Raw genomic sequence first — 26,375 nt, 5'->3', positions numbered from 1 at the left:
ATCCCCAACTACCCCTTCATTCTTCAGGACTAATAAAAGGATTTAAAAAAAGCATAACGAGCCCAATACACAGTACTTTACTAAAAGGTGCAGCTTTCACTGCCAATTACCCTCAGCATCAATTTAGACAGAATGTGGGATGCTGCTTGTTGAACATCCTGCATAGATGTTGTTGCTATACAAAGTACGGTGCAGACAGGTCTTATTAGTATTATGTAGAGTGGAAGTCACCTACTTTTGTATATATACATAGACAACTTCAGATTTATAATAAATTTTTGCATACCACAAAAATAACAATAATTTCAGAATCAGATTGATGATATCAACCAAACGAAAGTTGTATCTTCAATACAGAAAATTCTTCCATTTTTATAATTACAATTTACTATGAAATTGGTATGCAAAAGTTCCTTTCTCTGTGTCACTGAAACAGCTATTTACAATGAAAAACATACTTACCAAATTTTGCCAAAAGTGTAATAAGCACACATCTGTTATTCTTCAAATATATATTTTCTAAAACAGTTGGTATTTACTTAACATATAATAACAGTTATTAAATCATTCTTATGTCTGTTTTGTGGAACTGTAATGTAAAGCATTACACATATAGGAGAAACATCACAGGAACAAACGTAAAAATGGAATAGGAGTGTTGTTAGTAGCTGAGTAGTTACTAGTCACATTAGAAACTACAACTCAGAGAAGCATAGTAAGAGGAAGACTGGAAGTCTGGAAACCCCACAGAACAATGAGTTTTAAGAGGTCCGATGCCTTCCATTTAAAGTTTTAAAATTATTAGATAATTTATAGGTCAACAAATATGTAATAACAGAAGACATTTCTGTAATCATTATTAAATCTACTGGACAAGGACATAAGCTTCATCATCTGATGGCTCAAAGTAGAGAAATTTAGGTGTTTAAAGAAGTCCTTCTTTCGGTTTTAATTTTCTGCACTGTGGCATCCTTTCTACATTTCTGCATTTCCCCGGTACTGGCTGTGGCTCGTTCCAGGCTCTGCACTGCAAGCCTCACCCCAGCCATGAGCTGGAAAAACACTACTGACTGCATTACAGGATAAGACCAGCTCCATGACTGACCTGATCCTCTTTCCTTTTGAATTTTAACAGACTTTGTGCATTATGCTCTTCCAATTGTCAGTGTAGCCAGGAAACAAGCACGGTCACTGTTAATTGTTCATAACTATTTCACTTGAAATCTCAAGTGAGCCTCCTAGCAACAGGACAAGAGGAAATGGCCTCAAGCTGAACCAGGGGAGGTTCAAGTTGGACATCAGGAAGAATTTCTTCACTGAAAAGGATGGTTAAACATGGGCAAGGGTTGCCCAGGGAAGTTGTAGAGTCACTATCCCTGGACATGTTCAAGAAACAACTGGATGTGGTACTTAATGCTATGGTTTAGTTGACATGAAGGTGTTTGCTCAAAGATGAACTTGGAGGTCTTTTCCAACCTTAATGATTCTATGATTCTATGATATACACTGGGTCTTGAATGTGACTGAAAATATCTTAAGTCTGTGAGATGAACAATGCCTTCTAAAACATATTTTTATCATTTTGGGAACAAAGTACAGCAGAGCTGGCTGCTTTACAGACATTTTTATGAGTATGTGGGTGCCATCTAAACAAGCCCCAATAATGAACAATAATTGCCATGTTAACATTTGCAAAAAAAGCCATCATACTTAACCATAAATCTACATTTTTTTGCTTATTAAAGATTATTAAAGAAACCCTTAAGGTACCAGTTTGCTTGACATTAAGGTATCATTCATGCTCAGCATTTTTGCTAAGCTTTTTTTGTTTCTTGTAGGACAGTACTACACAAGCTAGTATTTTCCATAATTCTGAAAATGTGTCCACAATTTTCTTCAGAAAATACAGTCAGGGACTGCAGTCTATATTATCTTGGACAAAGGTGATGACTACCATATTATGTTACAATTAGCTAATTTGTACTGTCTTGAAAAACAATCAATAATATAAAGGCTTTCATTTAAATCTATCAAACCCACATATACTCTTTTTAATTGAAAAGCTCTTAACTACACTCATTTCCTGGATATAAAGCTACTTTACTCGAGCTCCAGCATTTTTAATTTCCCTCGCACTGAAAAGCAGCATCCTCAGCTCACAAGTAATGCTTACATAAAAGCCTCACAGTCAAATCTCTTGGTGCCACAATGTTTTTCAGGATATGAAGACGACAGCAATGTAAACACTCTACCATTGCAGAATAAACACCATGTAGCCACAAAAGAGTGGTGACATCACCTGTAAATTATCTGGGCTTAATTTTCTGTAGTGTAAACTGACCGTCCATATCTTCTGTTCCTGAACCCACTCTAAAACGGTTTAGAGAAGAACATTTTGTATGAATCTTCCAGTTTTAAAGAAAAGATTATTCTTCCTTAGGACATTACTTAATATCTTCCCTTTTGCATGTAAAATCTTGCTTCCTCCTGAATGAGAATGTCCTTGCTCAAACAACACATTCAAATGCTATTGATACTCCACAGCTAACTCAGGTGTGCATAAGTCAACAGCTTGCAGAGAATATGTTTTTAAATAGCAAAGCCTGTTGCTTCTTTTCCTGGAGTTGATACAAATAACATAAGAACAGCTGTATTGGATCAGAGTTAATACAGATGTAGCCCACTATCCTGTCTCTATCAGTGGCCAAAAAGGGATTCCTACTGAAAAGAATAAGATTAGGGAAAGCACGTAGTAATACATACCCAGAATAATCTCTCAGGTCTGAGAGATTTGCAGACCTGGGATTTCTAGTTCTGTGACCACAAGTTAAGTGTAATTCTATCTAAGTGTTACATATAGCAATATGTATCCCTTTGTTTACTTCGGAATTTATTCCGATATAAAAAATACCTTAAGCAATAACATAAAATATGATATTAAGCAAATATTGTTATAAAGGAGTCCACACTGAATTTTGCATATATGTTACTCATCAGTCTTTTAGTCAACCAACTTGAGAAGTTGTGAATGCCTTGTCCCTGGAATTGTTTAAGGCCAATTTTGGTGGGGGTCTGAACAACTTGGTGTAGTGAAAGGTGTTTCTGCCTATAGCAGCAGGGTTGGAATTGGATGATGTTTAATGTCCCTTCCATTCTGTGATTCTGTGATTCTATAATATATCCATGTCATAAAAATGCTTGTGTTAAAAATATAGGTAAGATGACAAATATTAACCCCAAATCTTAATTGCTCTATCCGTGTGAAGGATTTATCTTTCTTTTTTTCTCTTTGCCGGTTCTCTGAAAAAGCTGGTAAGAGAACATACTTGCTTCTGTGATTATGGCAAGCCAAGTGCATTCAAATCTTCACCCCATCTGTGCTAACTAACGTGCTGCTTCAAATCAAATTACTCTAGGATGACAAGCAGCCTCTCAAGGTGCAGAAGTGACATTTGAGAGCCTTTCTGCTTTTCAAACAAGAGTGGCAATAATGGGATCTGCACAGTAATCTCTTCTACATATTTGCCTCCTCTCAGACAGGCTTCTCAGTCTATCAAGGATGCTTCATCTTTCATGTGGTACATACATTGCATATACCCAGCTATCATGGGTTCTCTTTCTTGCTTTGAAACTCAGTTAAAAAAACATTGACCATTTTCTGTTGACACTTTCAAAACACAGACCCAAGGTATCAATTCATTCTAGCACTCCTCAAAATTTTGGTTTTTTCTATTCTGATGGAGACAAGCAGGACCAACAGGTGCTAATTCATAATTTGGGTGATGGAAGAATCAGTAGTTTACCGTAGTGCCTTTCAGGCATGTTTGATGTCACGCAGAATGAAAGGTACCAAATCAAGGTACCAAATTGCATGTAACTTGGGAAAAAAGCACCATCTGTGAAAAATAACCTTTCAATGATATCAAAAGCAGCCACTGAGAATGTGTAATTTTCACTAATATCAAAAACTTTGCTTAAGTGGAGGGCAGACTCTTTTGCTCACCATTTGTCAAAAAATAAACATGACATTGAGCATCTGAATCCCAATATCAGATCACTTTTTACTGGGCTTGGCCTAGTTTAATTTACAAGACAGACATATGTTTGTGGTATGATGACCTTGTGGTTAAACCTTTCTACAAGAAATTCTTGCACTTGAGGAATTTTGCATATTGAATTTTCCTGTGATGATGAATAGCTCTCTGACACCTTTGGACCTCTTTCAATTTCATTTACTTTTGTCAAAAGTTTCGTGGAAAAAATAATATAAGTGAGAGCAATATTTTCATTCATAAGTAAGACTTGTGCCCAAATGGTGTGTCCCTTTTTTTAATACTAGCATGCTGTATAGTTGCCAACAAAAAACCACCACAAACCAAGTTCATATGGTGAATAAATTGCTTCAGATCGACTGGGGAAAGAGAAGAGGACACAAACAGAAAAGCTGAACACATGTGTGCATGACACTGCATGACTTCCTTTCTAAATTTGAGGTCATTGATAAATTCAGTCAACTAAAATAAATAATTCTGCAAATTCACCCATGCAGTTTTTCTTCCTTTACTTTTTGCACTGGTAAGGAAATAAATTTATGGCTTACCTTTCAAAACCAATCTGCCGTAATGTTTTCTCCCATGTTGAACCTATACAAAGAGAGAAAAAACAAACATCCTCAGTGAAGAACCTTTTTGGTATGAACACTCTTCTCCTTTCCTTGTGCAGCTGGGGTCATAAGGAGATTTTTCCACCCCTACAGAAGTACTTGTAAATAACATCTGTTTTCCCCCGAGTGAAGAACTGTTGAGAGAGGCTACCACTGGCTGACATAACTGTGTGGAGGGGTATCAGCCTATATAACTCCTTTACATTGCAAAGCAGATAGTCACTGCTACAGTTCACTGCAATTCCAAGGGTGGTCTCCTCTGCTAGAGCAATGTGATCTGTTCTTGACTCCTGAAAGTGCTGAGTTGGCATCTCACATCACGCACTCTTCACATTTCAGCTTTTCATTTTACTGTAGTGTTTGCATGATTCCTGCTGAAAGCTTTACAGCTCCTTCTGAAATCCAGGCCTTTTCATTTTAAGCAAAAGCATGAAGACGAATTTCTGCTTTATTGTTTAACCCTTCATACTCACAAAAACAGCTGCAAAGGACTCTTTCTCAAAACCCCACAAACTACTCAAATACACAGACTCATTCAAAGAATTTTCCTCAACATTTCTGATACACTTAATACAGATTTTACCTAGATTTTCTCAAAAATAACTCCCCCCACACTCCAAGTATTAGGTGAGCAGTTTTCGGCTCTTGGCAGGTTTTCTTGCTGATTGCCAGTCTCTTTTTTTCCTACCATTATTTGGTCATTATAAATAGAGGCTACTAATTGCAAAAATATCTCAAGTCATGCAGGTCTGAAGGCAAATATGTAGGAGGAAATGAAGCTGGTTCAGAGTTTGCTCTCTGACTTTTTATACTAGTGTGGGAAATGCAATAGAACTGAATGCCATGTAAGCAACTACAATTCTTTTTGAATGATTCATCTGAATCATTCACTGAAATTTCAAAATCAGCGAAGAGACAGTAATTCCAATTCCTGATGCATTCCATCACCCAAAGGGAAATATAAATTAGGAAAATTTAAAAAGGTTCCCTGTGAGTGACATTGAGTAGCACCACAGAAACTCAGAGACAAGTAGAAATGTCACCAAGAAGTACTGAGAAAGAGCGGAAATACATGAAGGGAAGCAACTTTGTCTGACTTAAATCAGGAGAATTTCGGGATTAGATGCCTATTGTGCAGCATGTGCTTATACACAGACTATAACAAAATCATGGATTAGATTCTTTCTACAGACAATCCAAGTCCTACTTGACAAATTGGTATGGAGAAAAGTGTTGACATAATACTATCAATCAGAAAAACCTTTGCATATGTATCCCTTAACATCATTAACTTTCCATTCTGTTAAAGGAATCAGTGACCTGCCATGTCTGTAGTATAGTATTTATCTCTAATCTGCAACATGTTAAATATTTGTCTAAGACCTAGTAAATGCTTTCCTTTGAACTTGGGACACTTCCTGACAATCCAGATAAGCATCTAAAAACTCAAGTTCTAAGAAATTTTGGGGTTGAGTGTTTTTTGTTTCATTTTTTTTTGTTTATTTGCTTGCTTTGTTTATTTTTCGTGGGGTTTTGTTTTGTTTAGGTTTTTTTGTTTGGTTTTGGTTCTGGTTTTGGGTTTTTTTGGACATATCAACTGAATTCTTTCTACTCTATTGACTAAACTTTGCAGTTTAGTCCAAGGAGAATGTGCTAAATTTCTAATATAATGACACAATTTCTCTGTACAATACTATATAGTATTGTACAGTATCTGGTTTGTAAATCACAGCTTAAGCAAATAAAAATCAAAATTAATAAAACCTAAAAAGTTAATTTCCTTATAAGCCTATGGTGTTCAAAGCTTCATTCACAGTTCCTAACTGGACAGCCACTCATCGAGAAAATATTGTGCTGTCTAAGCTGTGCTATTCTAATCTAGGGGAGCTGTATGAACTCCTCCAGCTGTGCCAGGGGAGATTTAGGTTCGATATTAGGAAGAATTTCTTCACAGAAAGGGTAATTAGACATTGGACTGCCCAGGGAAGTGGTGGAGTCACCATCTCTTGGGGTGTTTAAGGAAAGACTGGACATCTGTTTGACATGGTAGTGTTTGGTCACAGGTTGGACTCAATGTTCTCAGAGGTCTTTTCCAACCCAATTGATTCTGTGATTCTGTAACGGGTAGGTTCCTGGCCAGTTCCAAACATGGTCAGTATACCACATTATGCTCTTCTGGAACCCCTTCTTCATTTGACTTCTCACCATCAGTCGCTTCAAACTTTGGTCACACATGTTTTCAGCTAAAGGCTCTAAAATACTTTTCTAATGATCATGGCTAGGCTTCGCGAATGAAGATTTGGGAAGGGCTCTACCCACATTTGCTACAAGCTCACTGGTGGCTAAAAAGGCCAATATGAGATAGATAAGTCCGGTTGCAAAAGGCACAGCAGAAAGACTCCTTAGGTGGTATCGGCAAGACACGATTCTTTCTGCGTTGTCTTTTCTCCTCGAGAGTGATTCTGAGTGTGTTCTCACAAGAAGCAGCAGCATTATAGATGGTGTGTCTCCAGACCTCCCAATTGGAGGCCAGAGTAGACCAGTGATGTTGATCAACGTGGCTAGGGCTGAGATGTTGTTTCAGGGAGTCCTTGTATCTCCTCTTCGGGGCTCCTCTCTTGCGGCAACCGGTGGCAAGTTCATCATAAAGCAAGATCTTAGGGAGGCGGTGGTCCTTCATCCTTGAGACGTGTCCTGCCCAGCGCACCTGTGTTCTCAGCAACATGGCCTCAATACTTGTGACTGCTGTTTGTTCTAGAACAGACGTATTGGTCACATAATCTGACCAGTGGATGTTTAGGATTGTACAGAGGCAGCGTTGATGGAAGCATTCTAAGAGTTGCAGGTGGTGGCGGTAGATAACCCATGATTCGGACCCATATAAAAGAGTGGACAGCACAATGGCTCTGTAAACACTGATCTTTGTACTTTTCTTCAAGTGTTTATTTCGCCAAACTCTTTTATGGAGTTTTCTGAAAGCATTATTGCCTTTGCCAACCTGTTGTCTATCTCTCTGTCAATCTTACCATCTGAGGAGATGAGGCTACTTAGGTAATTAAACTGCTGGACTGATTTGAGCTCTGATTGGCCAATGGTGATATGGGGATGATGGAAGACTTCCTGAGGTGCAAGTTGATAGAGAACTTCTGTCTTCTTTAAGCTGACTTCCAGCCCAGAGAGCTCAGCAGCGTCTGCAAAGCAGGATGTTAAATGCTGCAGGGCTGCTTCTGTGTGGGCGATGAGGGTGGCATCATCAGCATAAAGCAGCTCCCGGACAAGATGATTTAAGGTCTTAGTGTGGGCCTTCAGTCACCTTAGGTTGAAAAGGTTTCCATCAGTACAATATGGAATGTAGATACCATCTTCATCATCAAGGTCTGCCGTGGCCCTTTGGAGCATCATACTTTAGGGCAATGGACACAAAGCTTTTCCATTCAGGACTGTTACAGCTACAACCAGTGACCAATGTAAAAACACTTTTAATTGTTCCCATTCAGTGCAAAGCAGGCAGAGACTTCAGGCCCATATCCAGCAGAGCACATAAGAGGCTTCAAAAGCGAGGTGGAGAAAGCTCTACCTTCACTTTATGGGGGAAAAAAAAAAGTCAAAGTCTGTTCTGGAATAGTTGAACAACGTCCACTGTTTGATCAGTACAAAGAGCTTCTACTTTGGCACATGTATGTGCTTGTGGTGGGGCAAGACTTCCGCCTGCACAACTACATACATACAATACCTTTCATCACACTGAGTTCATATTTTATAAAAAGAAGTCCTCTACATCTTTAAGGCAGGACAACAAACATTCTCACATACATTTATTTCAAATAAATATGAAACCCAAAAATAATGTGTAGCACGTGAATCATCAAGATTTGATTGAGATAAGTAAAGACCTACTCCATTAATGTCTTCTATTATAAGTTACCCCCCAAACGCAACAACTTCTGGAGTATAACTGGTTTCACCCAGCACTGATGAATTAAGTCATTGTTAAAAAGAGGACTGTGCCACTCCACAGGTAAGTGCAGGGCAGACACAAGCAATTCTCCATATACTTTATGCAATCCTGTTGGCTCTGGAAGAGTAGCCAACGGGTTTTGAAGTCTGAAGATTTGATGAGTGTTGAAGAAGCGAAATATGAACTTCTTAAAGCACAGGCTGGTACTGGCATCTTTAGCCAGGGTTTCTATACTTTCCACTGTTGTGTATATTAGTGTATGAATTTTTCATCCCATGACTGGCTATACTTCACTTGTACGATGTATAGAGAGTCCTACTGAAGAGAGAGAGGGAGAGAGAAAGAGAGAAAGGGAGAAAGGGAAAAAGCAAAAGAGAAAAGGGAATTTTCTCCATTGGTTTAAAATAATCTTTTGGCTGCAGCTGCCTACCAGAATGCGACTCCTCTAAAACAAAGCCTGCCAAGAACACAACTAACATATATTAAAAAAAAAACACACCACATCTTTTTCTGTGGAGTCTTATTTTAAAATGTTTATGATCTAAACATTCTGTTTTAAGACTTAACCAATTCCATTCACAATAGTATCAACTTCTACACTACACTAACAGCCAAAAGTAAATACCCTGAGGTATTTAGCAGCACTGAAAAGAATAATGCTATTAAAAGTCTAGAAAACCTATTATTTGATTTAAACCTTACCCATTGCTTCCAAAACATTAGACAAGATTTAAGTCACGTAATTCTCATTAAAATCAAAAATGGACTTATTCAAGACATAAAGATTTGATCCCGCTCCCAAAGAAATCAATAGGAATTTGGCTATTCAATTCAGTCTTTCTGCCTGCTGGGACTATGGAAAATATTCACCTGTTGACTTTCAGAATCAATCAACTGCTACACTTGAGTTGCTAAGTTAATTTGGCTTCCCTTTGCTTTCTGTTTTTTACCACTACATCAAAAATACTGTAACTGTTTATAAGAATGTCTTAATCTGGTACCCATGTAATTAAGTTTTTGTTCCAAATATTTGCCCCAGATTATTCCCATCTATTTCAAAGATTCTGTTTCACATTAACAGCTCTAGCTTTAAAATTCTTGAAAAAGATGAACCATAATGCAGTTCCAAAACTACTGCTCACATTTAATAGGAACAATGGTAAAATGCACATCATGGACACATATGCACTCAACAAAATCCTAGCATGAGAATGAAAGTATAAGAATAAAAAATTTAATAAGATAAAATTAAAAACATCTTGCTGAAATGCACAGTTGTCTTCTTTGACAGGTAGGCTTCCATTCACATGGCAGTTTCCGTATTTGGTTTGGTTTGATTACAACTCTGCTTACTGTGAACTTGCTACGAGCGAGAAGACTCACAGTCCACTGCTTGGTTGCTTGCCTTTACAAACTGTGAAGTTGCCCAGCTGCTGAAGTGCACTGGTGGGCATAGGGAAAACACAGAATAACATATCCATAGAATCACAGAATAGTGGAATACCAGGTCAGAAGGGACCTCTAGGGTAATCTGGTCCAGCCTTTCTTGGCAAAACCATGGCTAGATGAGATTGGCCCAGCACCCTGTTTAGCTGAATCTTAGAAGTGACCAGTGTTGGCAAAAATATTAAGTGATTTTCACCCATTCATGGAGGTTGCACAGTTATTCACTTTGAGCCATATCATGCCCTATCTGCCAGTACAGCAGAGATCTGCAGCAGCTCAGGGAGAAGCCTGGCATGAATTGTAAATGCATAGCAGAAATACATGCCTCCTTTGCCATGCCCGTTCAGGTATGCCTGAAGGTCCCTGCTGATCCTGTGTTCTCTATGACTGTGTGCAATGATTATCCACAGCCTGCTGCCTTCTCACTTCTCCAGAGTTAGTGGCTACTTTAAGAACTACATGCTTGTGTCTGGCTCCGCTCTTCAGGCTTTCTAACAGTAAGAATAATAATTCTTGCATTCTTTGCTCACTGTGATCTGACATCAGGATCAAAGGGCAAAATACAGCTTAACTGAACCAAAAGGCATTGTTTGACGTTTTTCAGTAAGCATTAAGGGAGTCTGTCAGAATTCAAGTATACAATCGGAATAATATGAAGATCTCCAAAAACTGGAATAGGACAAAATATCTGTAAATTCCATTGACTCAAAAAGACTTTTTTGGAGCCTGTCAATGGGGTAAACAGAGAGTCACCCAGACTCTCTGAAGGAACTATCAAGGCACTAGAAATACCATAATCACGCTAAGCTCATCAGAGTTACATGCAGGAGTGACCTATATAAACATGTTATGGTATATTAGAAACAGGTAATATTCTTGGAATAGTAACTGCATTGATCTCTAACATTTTGAAGGAAAGTAGTTTCAGAGGAACAGCTGAATTTGCAATGGTCAAAATATTCCTATCAATTTCAAAATTTTGATCTAAACCCTGTGACACTTACTAGTATTCTTCAAACCATGAAAAATAAAAAAGGGGAAAAAAACTCTTTCACATACTCAAGAGATACAAAACAGCAATACAGAATACTCTAGAAATTGAAAGAAACACTTTGTTAAACCTTTCCATTGCGGGTGTCACTTCTTAATTCTGTTTCTCAAAAAACTTGTATCTTCCAAAAAATCAAAAAACTATGTTTTTTAGAAATCCTACTTTTTTGCTTTTTAACCAATATAAACCCAGAGATTTTGTGAAACCAAATAGTAGTTTTGACTACAGAAATGCATATGGCATAGGAAAGCACTTTTTCTTACTCTGCACAGTATGATAGAGGCATTGTTAACACTTACTTACCTGTACATTGTCTATGCAATAGTTAGTTACATAAAAAGGTGATGCACAGAAATAAAAATTTCTCTCATGAGAAGTGGTATCAGATAATGCTACCACGGCATTTAGCACCTATCTGTCTATTTTGAGAAATAAATCTCTCTTACACTTCCTATTCTCTTGATTCAAACTACCTAGACTGCATCCTGCACTCATCACTTCGTAATTTTATCACCACAGTCTATCATCTGGGATAATGATACGACTTTCTTAATAGGACAGGTTACTATTCTGCTGTGTCCATGCTGATGTTTTAATTCAGAACTGGAGAGTATTTCTTGGGCAAACCTCTACTATGCTTTGGTTTGCACAACCAAGTGATCTTAGAGTGCACAAACTGGATTCGTTTCACATGAAACTAAAGCTGCATCCCAGGGACACAACTGCCGTGTTTCAGTCGCTAATGGGTATTTGGTCTGTGTGACCAGAGCAGAGCTATTCCACAGTAAACCTCACTCACACCAGTCCTTAGGACTGTTTTCTGGACTGTATCCCACCCACTGCAGTGAATCTTCTTACTGCCCTAAGAGTACAGAGTTGGACTGGATGCTAAGCACTGTCACACTCCCTATAAAACCCCAGGGAGCCAGCTCTGTAAGGCATGAGAGCAGACTATTTAATTTTTCAAACAACTTCTCAAGGGGAAGGAATAAGGGAAAATCTGGGCTGTTATGGTTTGATGTGCATGCTGAAGAGACTAAAACCACCAGTAAAATAGAAGCTTAGGGTCAGTCCAGGATTCTGTCTAGATGAAGAAACTGATTGCTGAATACATACCAAGAAAGAGGTCATATCAAGAAGAAATATCAGATTTTGCAAGTCTTTACTTGCCTTCCACTCATACCAGCTTTCAACAGATTTTTGACTGAATAAAGAGTACAAATTTGATCCCTCCACAATAATGTCATGGGAAAGATTTACTGTGTATTTTCTCCTGTGAGGAAAATAATACATTATTATCATGAGATACAGAAATTGCTTTCCTATTAAAAAAGAAAACTTGACTCATTCCATGTTAACCGGAAAAATAGTCATCATCAAAAACACTACTTCTCCTCTAAGGAGATTTTAATGAGTGGGAACTTTTACTAATAAAATAAGCGGACGAGGAATATAGAACAAAGTGCAATAGTACTGACACTGTATTTGTGTGTGTGCACAGAGATGCATATTGGTTTAAAATGAGTATTAAGAAGACAATGGATATGCTAATGTGAATAACAGCTGTATGTGACAGTCACCTCTTCCAGCCTGTGGCTTCCCTGGGAACTCTGGTCATCCAGAAGGGTCAGCAAAGCTCCCACCAATAAGTTAGGACCCTAAAAGCAGCTGCTTCACAGGCCTTATCCATATTCTGGAGGTTTTGGGTTTTAGGTTTTTTTCTGGATCTTGATTAGCACTTATAATTGCAGGGATGGGGGAGGATTTTTTTTTTAATTGAACATTTAACTTAAGCTAACATAACGTGAAACATTCAATAGTGCACCTAGGACATAATTGATCCAGCATCTTACTGGAGACAGGGGCAGATCCCAGCTCACTTTTTGTGATGGTAAAACCAATGCTACATAGTCTGTAGAAATAACTGGAAAGATTTACATTGAGCTAATAGGCTTTCATAGTTTGTAGAAATGGGAAAAAATAGCAATAAGGAACAGTAAAAGAACAAAATCACGACGATGACCTGCTAATTAAACAGCAAGTTAAGAACATGTGGAAAAAATAATAACTTGGAAAAAGAAAATTTGAAAAAGTACACTCTACATTTGTTCTTCCATGACAGATTTGTTTAAAATTATACAGAAGTAAGAAACCAAATTTAAATTGGCTGAATTCTTCACCTATTTTTTGAATCAGATTTTTACAAGGATGATAGGTTCCATAGTTTTTGTAAGAATCATGACTTCTTTTGTCTGCTTAGATAAAGTATATCAGAAACACTTGGAGGCAATCTTCCCCTGCAAAATATGCACACTTAAAACCACTCCTATTTTAACCTCATTTAATTTCAAATTTATTTTCTCAATGAGGCAGCAAAACAGCAAAACCCAAAGCACTAGAATATCCATGGGGAATGTATTTCAGATGAAACCTGATATAGCTAGTTAATGGAAAGTACTTCTTTGTTGTTTTTTTTATCTTTTATTTATCTATTAGTTTGCTCTAATGGTTGGTTAGTGGTTTTTAACCCAAATTTCCAAGGTTGCTGCAGATATGAATTCATTCTGCCATCTCTTACTTTTCTTTTTGAAATAGAACTGCTCCCCTTTCCCTCTTACAGTAGACTGCTGCAAAAATGGATGAAGAAAAGGACACAACATGCAAAGCAGAACTTTGTAGGTTACCAGCACAGAATCCCATTGTGGGAATAAAGGGGGACACAATCAGATGGTCCCCAGATATGACCAATAATTTACTCTTTTTTACAGCAGAAAACAGTGTCAGGGCTCTGGTGAACAGCCTTGAAGGAAGGCAACTTTTCCTGCTGTTGCAATGGGGAATGTCAACCTTAAGTCAGAGAGTGACTGAGTTTAAGAGTATCAAAGGTCTGCTCCAGACCTTCTGAAAGAAGGTCAAATAATAACTAAATGGACCTTTTTACAAATACGAAATATAGTCTTTACTTTGATTTTCAAAGTAAAAGAAAACTTGTAGTAAGTTTTATTTTTCATAAATCTAAAGAAAATAAGATTTTTCTTCATTTTTGTTGGCAGAGAAATTCACTTCTACCCCAAGCAACTCCACTTTGTCTGCTAAAGAGTATCTTAGAGACAAAGTTTTAACTTCAGAGTGTAACTGACGGGCATCCTTCCAATTTCTAGAGCTACCCTTGTCTTAGTTTTATTGTAATATAATATACTGTTATGAATAATAATGTCGACCTAGTTTTCCTGCAGTGTTGAATTTGCACGGCGTACCAGTGCAAGGAATTTGCTTTTCATTGTCTCATTTTCTCTTTTTGTCTCATCTGAAGAAGGGGAGGTGGGCAAATGTTTCTGAATTTTGCAGTATAGGTGCATGGGAAGGGGGAGATAAATAACAAATATGTCTACAGTAGCACATCCGTATACAAGAAATTATGGATGAGACAAAAAAGGATAGGAAACTAGGAAATCTTGCACAGAAAATGGAGGCATATTATGATGACAAAAACATCATTCCAGTGGTGGTATCTGTGATACCACTAACATACTCCACAGTATGTAAACTGTGCCTTTTCTCTCAAATTGCTTAATGGTTTTTTTAACATTACTTTTCCTAGAGTTAATAAAGAACCACTTCATTCACGTGATTACGCTCACAGATTAAGGAAACACTTGCGTATGATGAAGACAGCAATTTGTTGCACAAGGCATAAGGTCCTGCCCATATTCACATTTTTGAGGAAAAAAAACCTTCACCCAGATGAGTTGCTTCAGCAACTAAAATGACACAAGTACAAAGACCTGAAGTGCAGTGTGAACAAGGATATCCAGATATCCAGAATAAACTGGCTTGAGATGTATACAGTCTTAGCACACTACCTTCCACAGAAGCAGAAACTAGCACTTGAAAACTCTCCTGTCTGCATGCCATCAAGAGAAGGCAGCAGTGCTGCACCAGGCAGCAAGTCATTTGGGGCATGAAAGCTTACTCCCAGAAATCTCTTCAGAGGAGAAATTTGGATCCACAAGGATGTGCTCCTCTGGGCAGTAGTGTGACACAGGCATGCAGACTCAAACAATCAGGATAGGCCAATGATACCAGCAGACGTTATTTTTCCTCCCTGGCAAATTAGCCAGTTCAGCTGACAAGTATAATAAAACATGTATTCACTGAGCAAAGAGTTTTTCTTGGTTTAATTTTCTTTGTCTTTGCAGACCTTACAGTTCTGTGATTTCACTCAATTTTTCGCAAAGATCTAGTCTGTGAGATCAGAAAGGAGAAAGCTCTTCCGCCTTCCAGCTCCCATTCCTCTCAGAGATAGCTGACTCTGTAGCTATAAAGCTTCTCAGGGAAAACAAAACAGTAAAAAAACCTGGGTAAAACAGAAGGCTATGGAGTGCCAGTTGCAGACTCAGTCCAGTTCTTCACTTCCAGACACAGGTTGTTTTAAAACACTGCTGCCACTGGGTGAGGACCCCATACAGACATGAGGGTGGCAGGGAGGAGTTTGGGCAACTAAAACTGGTAAGACATACCAACAGCAGAAAGACCTTCCACCCACCTACACTTCTCCTTTCCAACTCACAAGCACTCAGATTTTGGTGTCCCCTTCAAGCCAGGAGAAATGAGAATCATGCACTTTGCCTCCTGCAACCCATTCCTCTGCACACCTGGAACATCTGCTGGATTTCACTATCACTTGAAGGGAACAAGAGCCACAGGTAAGTATTACTGATCTATGCTTTGTTTTATTTAAGTGCTCATGACCTCTAGAATAGCAATGGTCGAGGCACTAGAAGTGCCCAGACAGATTCCATAAGGTTCCACTGCTATGTGACTGGTTTTAGTTTCGTCTCTAATAGATTGCAGTTTGCATCCAGTGTAGTAGGAGATCATTTCCCAACACTTAATTAGTTTTCATTAATGCCACAAATAGCATGAGCATTATCAACAAATAAAGGAATCACTGAGTTGCCTAATAATTTCCATTTTTAAAAGCACTCTATGTCTTTTATCTTACGTGCTTCAAATAGTTTACAAATAGTTTGCTCTTTCTACAGTTACTGGCCTAATTAGGAGCATTAGGAGTAATTTCTCCCCATTTACTTTACTTGGCTAAAGTAAAGTAAACCTAAGCCAAAAAAAAATCCATAAAAGCACTGAAACTTCTGCCATTCTCACAAGTTATTAGATGACAAGAGTATTCTCACACTTATTTCAAGTGTGGTTATTTTGTCCTCACTGCAATGTGTTTTATTTAAGTGCTTCATTAGGGTATTAACAGAGTCATACCTTTTGAGTAAACACTGAAGTTAATGATGAGAAGTAATAATTTCTTACTCAGTAGAGATTTTTATGTTACAGAAATAATGGGCAATTTAGATGTGTGACTCTCAAATGTATTCTTAAATCAGGTATTTTATTTATTCACGTGCTGCTTCATTGCCTTTAGAAGTGATAGTAATCACTAATACAAAAAGAGCAAACACTTTATTGTTTGCTTCTTTTCAAAGATACATGGCCAACAACAGCAATGCTTCGAAGCTAGTGCCAGTTGGCAAGTTTTCCCAATCCAAGCCAAGCAGAGCTGAAGAACTGGAAGGTCCCACAGTGGAATCAGTATATTAAGTGATGAAGCACAGGTGCAATATTAGAGAATAAGCAGTTTATGAAGCAACTTCATGACTATAAAAAAATTACTGGAAATATTCTTGTTGTGCTCAAAATAATACACAACAAAAATGTTACAGTTCAAGACAATGCATCTGAAGGATATTGGCCCAGTTTCTAACTGCCTCATCCCAAACTTTTCTCTGCATTAATTTTAGAAAACTAATACACTGAATACACAAATCTGGGCATCTTGGAAACATGTTCTATAAAGCATAATGGCTGTTAAAATTTATTGTCTTTGCCAGCCGGCAAAGTATATTTTATGCAGTTGCAAATGTGAGCTATTCACAGTAGTGGAGGACACTGTACCTGTTACGTGCTGAAATAAAAGCAGAGACACAGAGGAGAGAAAAATATTACACTTGATAGGAAAATGGGCTGAAAAGTATAAAAGGTATAGATTACTAACAAAGAACAAGTCATACATAAAAACATGGATTTCTATTGGAAAGAGATATAAATTTAAAATTCTGCACTAAAACTAAACTTAATTTTGATCTAAATTAATCTAAACTTCGTTAAATCAGCTTTTCTCTGAAGTGACTTCTTTGAAGATATTTTGCATGATAGAAAAAAATAATTCACAGTCTAAAATCTGCACATCACCCTTTCTAACTAGGATTTTGGAAAGCAAATTCAGTGGTGGAAATAACTTTAAAAAAAATTCTATACCAACACTTTGATGTGTTTCAGTTTTTACAGTCAGTGAATGTAAAGTACTAAGACTTCACCTGTGATCTCAGTAATATTTCATCGAGCTTTAAAGATTAAATTTTCTAGGGTGGATTTCCTCGAGTTTTTATACCTTTGACATCATCATCATATCTGCATAGGACAGAAGGACAAAACGATGCCTAACTGGCAGAGAGCTCCAGAGAAAAGGGCAGAGAGCTCCAGAGAAAAGGGCAGAGAGCTCCATGTACTATTAACAAAGCACATGGAGATGCAAAAGGAGCTCACTTCAAAAGGATGCTGCATCTGTTTTGCTCCCAGATGTTTGTATTATGACATCTAGTCTCCAAAATAAGGCTGCAAAGCAGATAATACTGAAACACATTTGTGATCTCACACCTCACACCATCCCAGAGAAAACCAAGCTGTAACATCAGCCACATCTATCCACAGCCAGGTATGTACCCACTGGCATATCAGTGGAGGTTTGGCGGCAGTTCCAGGCTGAAAGCATTTCCCATTTCTCCCTACTCAGAAGTCCAGTGGGAGGATAAGTCACTTATGGAGGCTGTTCCCCACTGTCCATGCAGCTGTCCATGGACTGAACTGGGCAGTCACGACAGGAGGGCAAGCGCCTCCTGGCAGGTACACAACATGTCCCCACTGCAAAGTAAAAACATCATCTAAGCATAGTACAAAATGCTAAAATTCATAGGTTTAGCTCATATGGCCATTCACTAATAATTTCCCTCATGTTGCTCATGCAAGTTTAATAACATATGTCTCCATGAGTCTTGTTTGAAGGGTTATTGTGGATATGCTACTCTGAAAAAATGTACTTTGTTCCTACAGTCGAGAATGGATGAGATTTGCAGTGGTTCAGCAAAGTCTTGGCAGACAACAGTCAGCCTGGGATATATCTACACATCAGCTTTTATAAACAGCCTATGCATTGTCCACTGTTGCAGTGTAAATCAAGCATGAAAACTACTCCCACAGACGAAAATAATTTGAGTATCCTCACTGACAGAACAGAAAATTGTATCACCAGGGCAAACACTTAGAAAATTGAAACTAGAGGAACTACATGCACTTAAGTAGATGTGCAATATGTAATCCCTTCAGATGATTCAGAAATCTGTAATCTCACAAAGACCAACCTTCCACAATCTGCATAGATTTTTGGTTTTAAGTGTCAATATTATAATTATGTCATTCATCCTTAGCAAAATAGCAAAATACAAAAAAGGGGTCAGTGGATGGCTTAGCAAATATACAATATAACAAAGCTTTAAAGCTACTGGTCAGACTAGAAAAGTTGGGAGCAAAAGCAAATATGACTTGACAGATACTGAGTGCCTCCGGGAAACATTCCCTGACTGCTGAAGCATTTTGTTAAATGTTAATTCTACTACCAACTACCAACAGTTAATTCTACTACCAACTGTGTACACCAGAAAAGACACCCAAAAAAGCAGCAAATGCCCAACCTAATGGGACAGATTTTATGATTCAAACATTTGGGCTTTTTACAAGGGGGAAACCTGTTCACTATTAAAACTTTACTCAAATTCACCTGACATCTTCTAGAATTTGAGTGAATCACACTGCTAACAAAAGAAGCAAGTCTTTACTGCGACTGTTATTTGCCCTTTACAGAAAAATAATGACATGTCAGTGGCCGCATCTTCAACCCACAGAAAAGTGAACTGCACTCCCTCTTCTCCTCCAGTACTCCTCAGCCCACCCTAATATTCTACCTCTATAATGGGAGGGAAGATTTGGACTCTTCATGACCCTTGCTTCAAGCACTAATCATACCAAAAACTCAATAAAGGCAAAACTTCTGAGGAAAGTAAAGCCAGCTTTTCAGAGGAAAAACATGGGAACCCCAAGAGTAGTCCACAAAGGTCAAAGGAAATCCCTTACACCATTAAGGTTGGATGTGCAGGTAGACAGAGGAGACGTTTATTTTATATATCCCAGTTCTCCACATCTTTCCAAGAACAAAGATGACTAGGTCAAAGTCCCTGCAATAGGTTGACCCCACCACCCAGTATTCACTGCAGCTGTGGAAGAGGAGCTGTATTGAAACTGCTCAAGAATTTTACTTCTCTCTCAGGATGTAAAAACTGGCCACTCTAGTTTAAGGGGGGGAAAAAAAACAAAACCAAAAACTTAAAAACTATTTGTGTATGAAAAAAAAAGAAGAAGAAGCAGATTATTAATCCTACTTATTTTCTTATCTGGCATTAGTTTCACATCACTTGAGATTTTAAAGCAATTTTTACCTTTAAGCGAATACTGCTCAACTCAAAATTATGTATAGAATTAAGAATTAATTCATGAGAGAGATTTTAGCCTTTGAGTAGATTTATTCACATTAGTGCCTCATAACGAATTCATTGTTGAATTAGTAATACATTTGTCAAACCTAGTAAGCAATTACACTTAATACTTATAAAACAAATTACTGCTCCACTTCAGAAGGCGAATAGCAAAAGTTTGGCATGAGGTTCTAATTATCTACTAAATGTAAGTCATGCCAAAACAGGTGGGACAAATCACGTCTTAACTACTAATGTGACCCTACTGAATACAGCTTTCCTACATCGCTGCACCAGTCCTGAGAGCAGAGCCCCCAGCAGGATTTGTACAGGTGCAACAGCCAACCCACAGGCAAAAAAGTCAAAGGGTCTCAACTGCCAAATGAGAACAAACTCAACAAGCCAGTTCAAGTGATTCAGCCGAGGGAGTCAAACCAGAAAATAACTAACAGCTTCTTTTCTGTACCACAGTGAAGAAATAAATACGCACACAGCAAAAATTATACCAGCACTCCATACTGAGCTGAGATATAAAAAACCTGACACAAACAAGTGACTTTTGGTCGATAGGTTTTCATAGATGAACTATGGACCCTGAAAGATGCTACACACCCCTACCTCCTACTAGCTCACTTTTGGCAGTGAAACAGACACGGACTGACACTGGAGATTAGGTTTTATGAAAAACCTGTTAAATAATTCAGGGCTTTATCTCTTGCACAGCTGCTCTCCTGCAGTTTTCATGGAGTGATGTGGGGGCTATGAACGGAATTAGCCCTTAGATTTGAGAGGCAAATCTAATTTTCTATTACATTGTATGCTGAAAAGTATGCACTAAAAGTGATACAAATACTGGATTTCACAGAGACAACAAAAAAAAATTAGAAGTATTAAAAGGAAAATAAAGAGTCACTTTAATATGTTTCTATCTCACACTTCAAAGGGAAGCCACAAAACAAATTCTGCACTTTGATTTATGAACAAGCTCATGAGAGATCTACATGGTTTTCCTTAAGACATCTTGTATTTTGTGCATTCCTATGCCAAGAACTCAATTCCCTCAATTTACTTTCTAAATTCAAGGAAGATATCTCTTCTGGTTGATTTGCTGACATCAGCACTAAGGGCCAGTCAATGGTGAGATCCAGCTGAGGGGGCTGTAAAAAACCACAGAAGTACACAGACAGTGATTACCTTGAAAAATCTGCAATCCAGACAGGATAAAAAAGCTGAAGGAAATGTTAAGATACAGTTTATCAGGAAAGGCTAAGAGAAAAAGAGGTTCTACGCTGTATTGAGCTGGGGCACAATACTGAATCATGAAGTTCAGTAATGTGCTTCTGCAGCTTCTCATCTTTCCTCAGATGGGTGGAAGTTTCTCTATAGGTAGCTCAAAAGTGAGAGAGACACTGTTCATCTCCTCTTGTATCAGGCCCAATAAACCTACACGTTTCCTAAATACTCTCTCTTGTTCTTTCCTCTTTGAAGATGGCCTAAAAGAATGGCTGTGGATGATGACTGTGACCTGGAGGAGCTCCTCTGTCTTGAGCACAAATCTTGTATAAAGTAAAAAAAATAAAAATAATGACTTCTTAATTTACTGTATATCACACCTCTCCCTCTCTCCATCCTATTTTCACCATTACTACTGGAAGTCAATGAAAAAGAGAATTTTTTTCACCACTGCTTCCAAGTACCTCAAAACCGGACATTTGGAACCTCTGCATATGCCTAAAACATACCAGAGCTTCTGGCTGTTGGAAATGTTATAAGAATTTTTGGAGTGAGCTGCTGGTGTCCATGCAAGAAAAGTGTATTTGCCAAGAAGTGATATCAGGATTATGAGAGTCAAATTACTACCAAAACAGCTTTTTATTTTTATGTTATTTTCAAGAGATTATTCTTTCACTGTCAACAGAAAGGGCCCACAAAAATACTCAGGTCAAATGTTTATGTGACAGACGGGTTAGCAATGGCATTTGCACTTCTGCAAGAAGTGTGAATTTTGGGAGACCTCCTGCTGATCGCAAGTCAGGAATCAGAAATGCAAGCAAAAGGAGAAAAATAAGGTATTCCATTAATGCAGCAAGTCAGATATCTGCAGCCAAAGGATGAGGGAGGGTCCCAGGATACGTGCAGTACTGCAAGAGGAAATGCACTTCAGAAGAAATCCAAATACAACATGCAAGATATGTTGGGCTAAGTGAACACAGATGGAGCTAATGACTGCCACTTCCACAGAGACTGACTTGTGTTTGGTATATGGATAAAGTAATTAGCCAGTTAAGAAAATTACATTAGATGAGAAGTAGCAATAACAGTACAATGTTACACAAAAGGAACTCATTTCACAGATAAAAAAGGAAACGATCACCTGTTTTTCATGGTGATGAAACACTGTGAATTCACTACAGTGAATGAACACAAATGTGGAAAACACACCTCTGTCAAGGTTTGTATCTGATAAAAGCCAAATAAACTGAGAAAGGCCAATTAAATTCCTGACGGACGGACTGGAAACTGACCCTGGTGAAAGAAGTTTCTGTTCATGAACAAGCAGCATCTGCATCAGACGCATAATAGATCCACAGCTGAAAACGTCTGCAAATAGATACGTATTCCAAGTAAAGTTCTATAATGTTTATTCAGGACATTAAATGCTTAAATAATTATTACCTTGCTGCTTGACTTTTTTATGTATCAGTGTAAGTCTTCTGGAGTCTTATTTCCTATAAGCTTTTGCACTGATGAAATAGAATACTTTCTTCTAGAAAAAAACAGTGAGCAAGAGAGAGAACCAACACATGATAAATTGAAGAAAAGGTTTCCAAGAAGATCCCTGAGATAACTCTATGAAATCTGCTCCTGAAGGTACTAGTAGAAGTATCAGGGTAAGAAAACAGGTTAGAATGTAGATCGCTGGCTTATTAGTTTTATTTTAGTAAGAAATGAACACTCACAATGAGAAGTTTTCTCCCACAGGCTGGCAGGCAAGACATGCTCAGGACCACAACATGAAAAAGCTGTCTATGCAAGGAAACTTGAAAATCTTTTTTGTCTCCCAGTAACTGCACAATCTCTTGTGCCCCAAGGTGTTTTAACTCTCTATGGTAAACACACATCATTCTTGAATTGAATGCATTCTTCTATCACTTGAATGTATTTCCACAGCCATGATGACATTTGCTGACAAAATCCAGTCTAACTTATTATGAGTTGGAGTATAGACGTAAGACCAGGGATCATACCTGATTCTGATTATTCTTTATGTCATTTGTATAAGAGGATACTAGATTTTTGCTTTTGAACACAGTCTTATCTGTCACTCCTGTTGAAAAAAACCTCCTAATAATGATTTCAAGAAATTATTCCATTAGAGATTTCAACCTCATCTTTGTCTTTCTACAGGGGATGCAGTGTTTTAGGGCTTCCATACAGGCACTGTAGATATCAACAAAGGCCTGATAGCAAGGAAGCTGAATTGTCACGAACTCCAAGAACAAGAATTACAAGTGGGTATATCTGGACTGAATGCCAATGTTTAAACAGAAAAGCAATATTCAATTCCCCAGACAGAGCAACAGCATAGACAGACCAGTCACGGAGGTCTCCAAGAATAGCACAGGGTAGATGGAGTCACGCAAATACTTCTAACATAACGTACTTTTAGTGTGCAACAAACGTAATTAAGTTTAAAACAGAAGCACTAGGTGAGATAAGATACTGTCACACCAATTAAAAAAATGTCCAGGGGAAATGTATGTGAATGTATGAAAACATATGTGAATGTTGTTTATTTCAAAATCCCTACTATTTGACTCTACTCTACACAAAGAAGCACAAGCTTTCCAGTAACAGAGATCATCATTTAGAGACTAGCCAAACACTATCCAGAGAGATTATGACCTAACTATGCACATCCTGGACTAAGAATTTCAAAACAAAAAAATTCTCACTCACATTATTATTTATGCTGAAATATTACCTAAATTTTTGCCATTTCTGAGTTCCAAAATATACTAATCTTCTTCATAGGAATACATTAATTATTTCACTTTAACAGCTTTCATACACAACCTCCAACCGAGGAAGGAATAATGAGCAAACACATGTTAAGACAAAGTATCTAAAGAGCAGAGTGCTGATGATGGGTTTGATTTACATCTGAATGGATTTAGCATCAGCATTTGGAAATCGCAAAGTCTACATTCCCCTCTCCAAACTGAAATTTTTCAGCTCATAAACCTTTTTGAGATTCATAACAGCTTGCTTAGCAGTGTCTTCTGCACCCCATATGCTAGGGGGATGGGTTTTATTAATATCACTAGAAAATTACAGAAGCCAAGCTTTATGAGCAAATATAGAGGATACAACCTCAGAATCAAAACCATTCAAAAAAAAAAAGGCACAACTCCAAGGAGAAAGTAGCTATTTGTACCACCAACAGTAACATAAACCAAAAAACACGCCTCTGTAAACATTAGATCACTTTGGCAGCGCTGCTAACTCAAAGAAGAGAACATGACAGTGAAAGTTTTAGAGATGAATGTAGTCACTGTGTGACATGTAGAAGGCAGAGAGGGAAGGGAAGCAGAGCAAGTGAGAAATATTTTCTTATTTTCCATAATCTGGTAGGTTTTTCTCATATCTTAAATATCAAGACTCTATTGGCAACTCTTAGGAGACCTAGCATAATGTCATGTAAGCCTCATATCTCACCTTATTTATTCTTAGAACTAGATACTATAACTTTTCCCAATTGAGAACAGAAAGCAAGGGTTTGTGGCTGCTTTTCCTAAATACCCCTTGCATAACATGGGTAGATACCCAGCTAAGCCTTGCATTCTACGTCCATGGAACAGACTAACAATGCACTTTCTTGCTTTTATATACATGAAGGATTCAGAGAGGAAAAAAAAAAAAAAGAAAAAATCTAATGCATTTAGGAAAAAAATTTAGGAACTACCAGTTGTAGGCAGTTCTCTCTTGCTAACCCAGCATTAGGGGCACATCATTGCTGTGTATGCAGTGGCTTAACTGTAGCACCAGCAATGATATATGCAGGGTCACTTTTATGACTTTCAATGCCTCCTAATGAGATATTTATTTATTTTAAATTAATATTCTTTACATAAATTAATATCCTAGGAAAGTGCAAATACTTCGTGGTGTTTACAATAACTGTATTACTATACAACAAAATTTAACTCTTGCACAAAGGAATAAAATAACTTCAATTTATATTGTTGACACTCAGTATTCCCAAAATAACAAAGGTAATATTTTAACCAACTTTTGAGAAGTCTCTGAAATCAAGACTGCTTCTAGCGAAAAGGTAAAATTTTTTGTTCTTCTCTGAGAAAATTACATAGCAAAACACAAAAGTCAATTTTTATCTTTTAACTAAATACTTTACCTGCCAACATAATACAATATTTATTGTCAATTCCTGCAGCTGCTGTTATAGAACCTTTCACTCTTTACTATAGCTAAAAAAAAAGTGACTGGAACAACTGTGAACTATGAAGGGAAATGTGATATCATTTTCTTATTGTTATCCAGAATGACATGGGATAGATGTGGAAACCCATCTTTGACTTTTTCCAGATGTTCATGGAACTGTATCAGCATTCCAGCTTTGTTTTATGTGGACATGTATTCTGTGAACTTCCTTGCTCAGGATTTTCTTTTTTATCATATATGAGAGAATTTTGACAATGTTTCAGTGGGGACACGAAAAGTCATAAAAATAATTTAAAAATTCATGTATCATAAGTGTTGTGTAATTTAACTCGTGGAAAGCCTGTAGAGAGAACAGGATGGTAATGAACAGGTGGTACTTCACTCTTAAAGCAATGCAGTTTCATGAGCTGAAATTTATTTTGGTTAGAAATCTTCATAAAATTACGATACAATGAGACTGCGGTAGCAGAAGAGGAGGCCAGTCCTGCATGGCTGTAGAACTACTACATCAGGCAGAACCATGGCTCACCCCTATATGCCAGCAAGACAAACCTGATCTCAGACAACTCCAAAAGTTATTTACAAATTGCCCAAAATTCTTAATGAAACTTAGAGGTAGGACTAGAGAGAGGTTTTATTTGGTTTAGTGCTGTGACAAAAAAAATTATTTCTTTATGTTTATTCCCTCCCCCCAGATCTTGTTGAGGCAACAAGTTGCATGATTAGCAGCTTCAAGGATATCAGAAAAGCAAGTCCACTAATGACTCTGAGATGCTTAGCCAGAGACAGATGGAAAGTATCCATGTGTATCTGCTGACTTTCTCTTTCTCTTTCATGTATACACTCGTCTTGCATTTTTCATAACTATTGGACATCTTACCAAGAAGTGCAAGTTCAACAAATCACTGTTGCTCAGTATCTCTATTCTGCAGAAAACAGTTATTTACTGTGTGACAAATCTATGGATTACAATACTAAAACTATTTCCATTTTGATAAGATGACTTTTTTTTTCTGTTACATGTCAAAATATTGCATCCTCTGTAATATTGCCCAGTTTATACCTCTCTTCACATTTTTGGAAGCACCCACACTTGGAGTCAAAAGAGCGGACCTTCTATGCCGTTAACCACTACAG

General features: G+C 37.7%; 1 protein-coding gene across 1 annotated transcript in view; it reads right to left on the bottom strand.

Moving 5' to 3' along the window:
* PIEZO2 (piezo type mechanosensitive ion channel component 2) overlaps positions 1-26,375 on the bottom strand; it is a 298,797-nt gene that overhangs the window by 153,466 nt on the left and 118,956 nt on the right. The window contains exon 4 of the mRNA XM_017819591.1: positions 4,601-4,643. Coding sequence (XP_017675080.1) covers positions 4,601-4,643 — 43 coding nt within the window. The remainder of the gene's footprint in view (positions 1-4,600; positions 4,644-26,375) is intronic.

The sequence above is a fragment of the Lepidothrix coronata genome, unplaced genomic scaffold (genome assembly GCF_001604755.1).
Source record: "Lepidothrix coronata isolate B3197 unplaced genomic scaffold, Lepidothrix_coronata-1.0 Scaffold75, whole genome shotgun sequence".
Lineage (NCBI taxonomy): Eukaryota > Metazoa > Chordata > Aves > Passeriformes > Pipridae > Lepidothrix > Lepidothrix coronata.
This window is presented reverse-complemented; position numbering and strand designations above follow the sequence as displayed.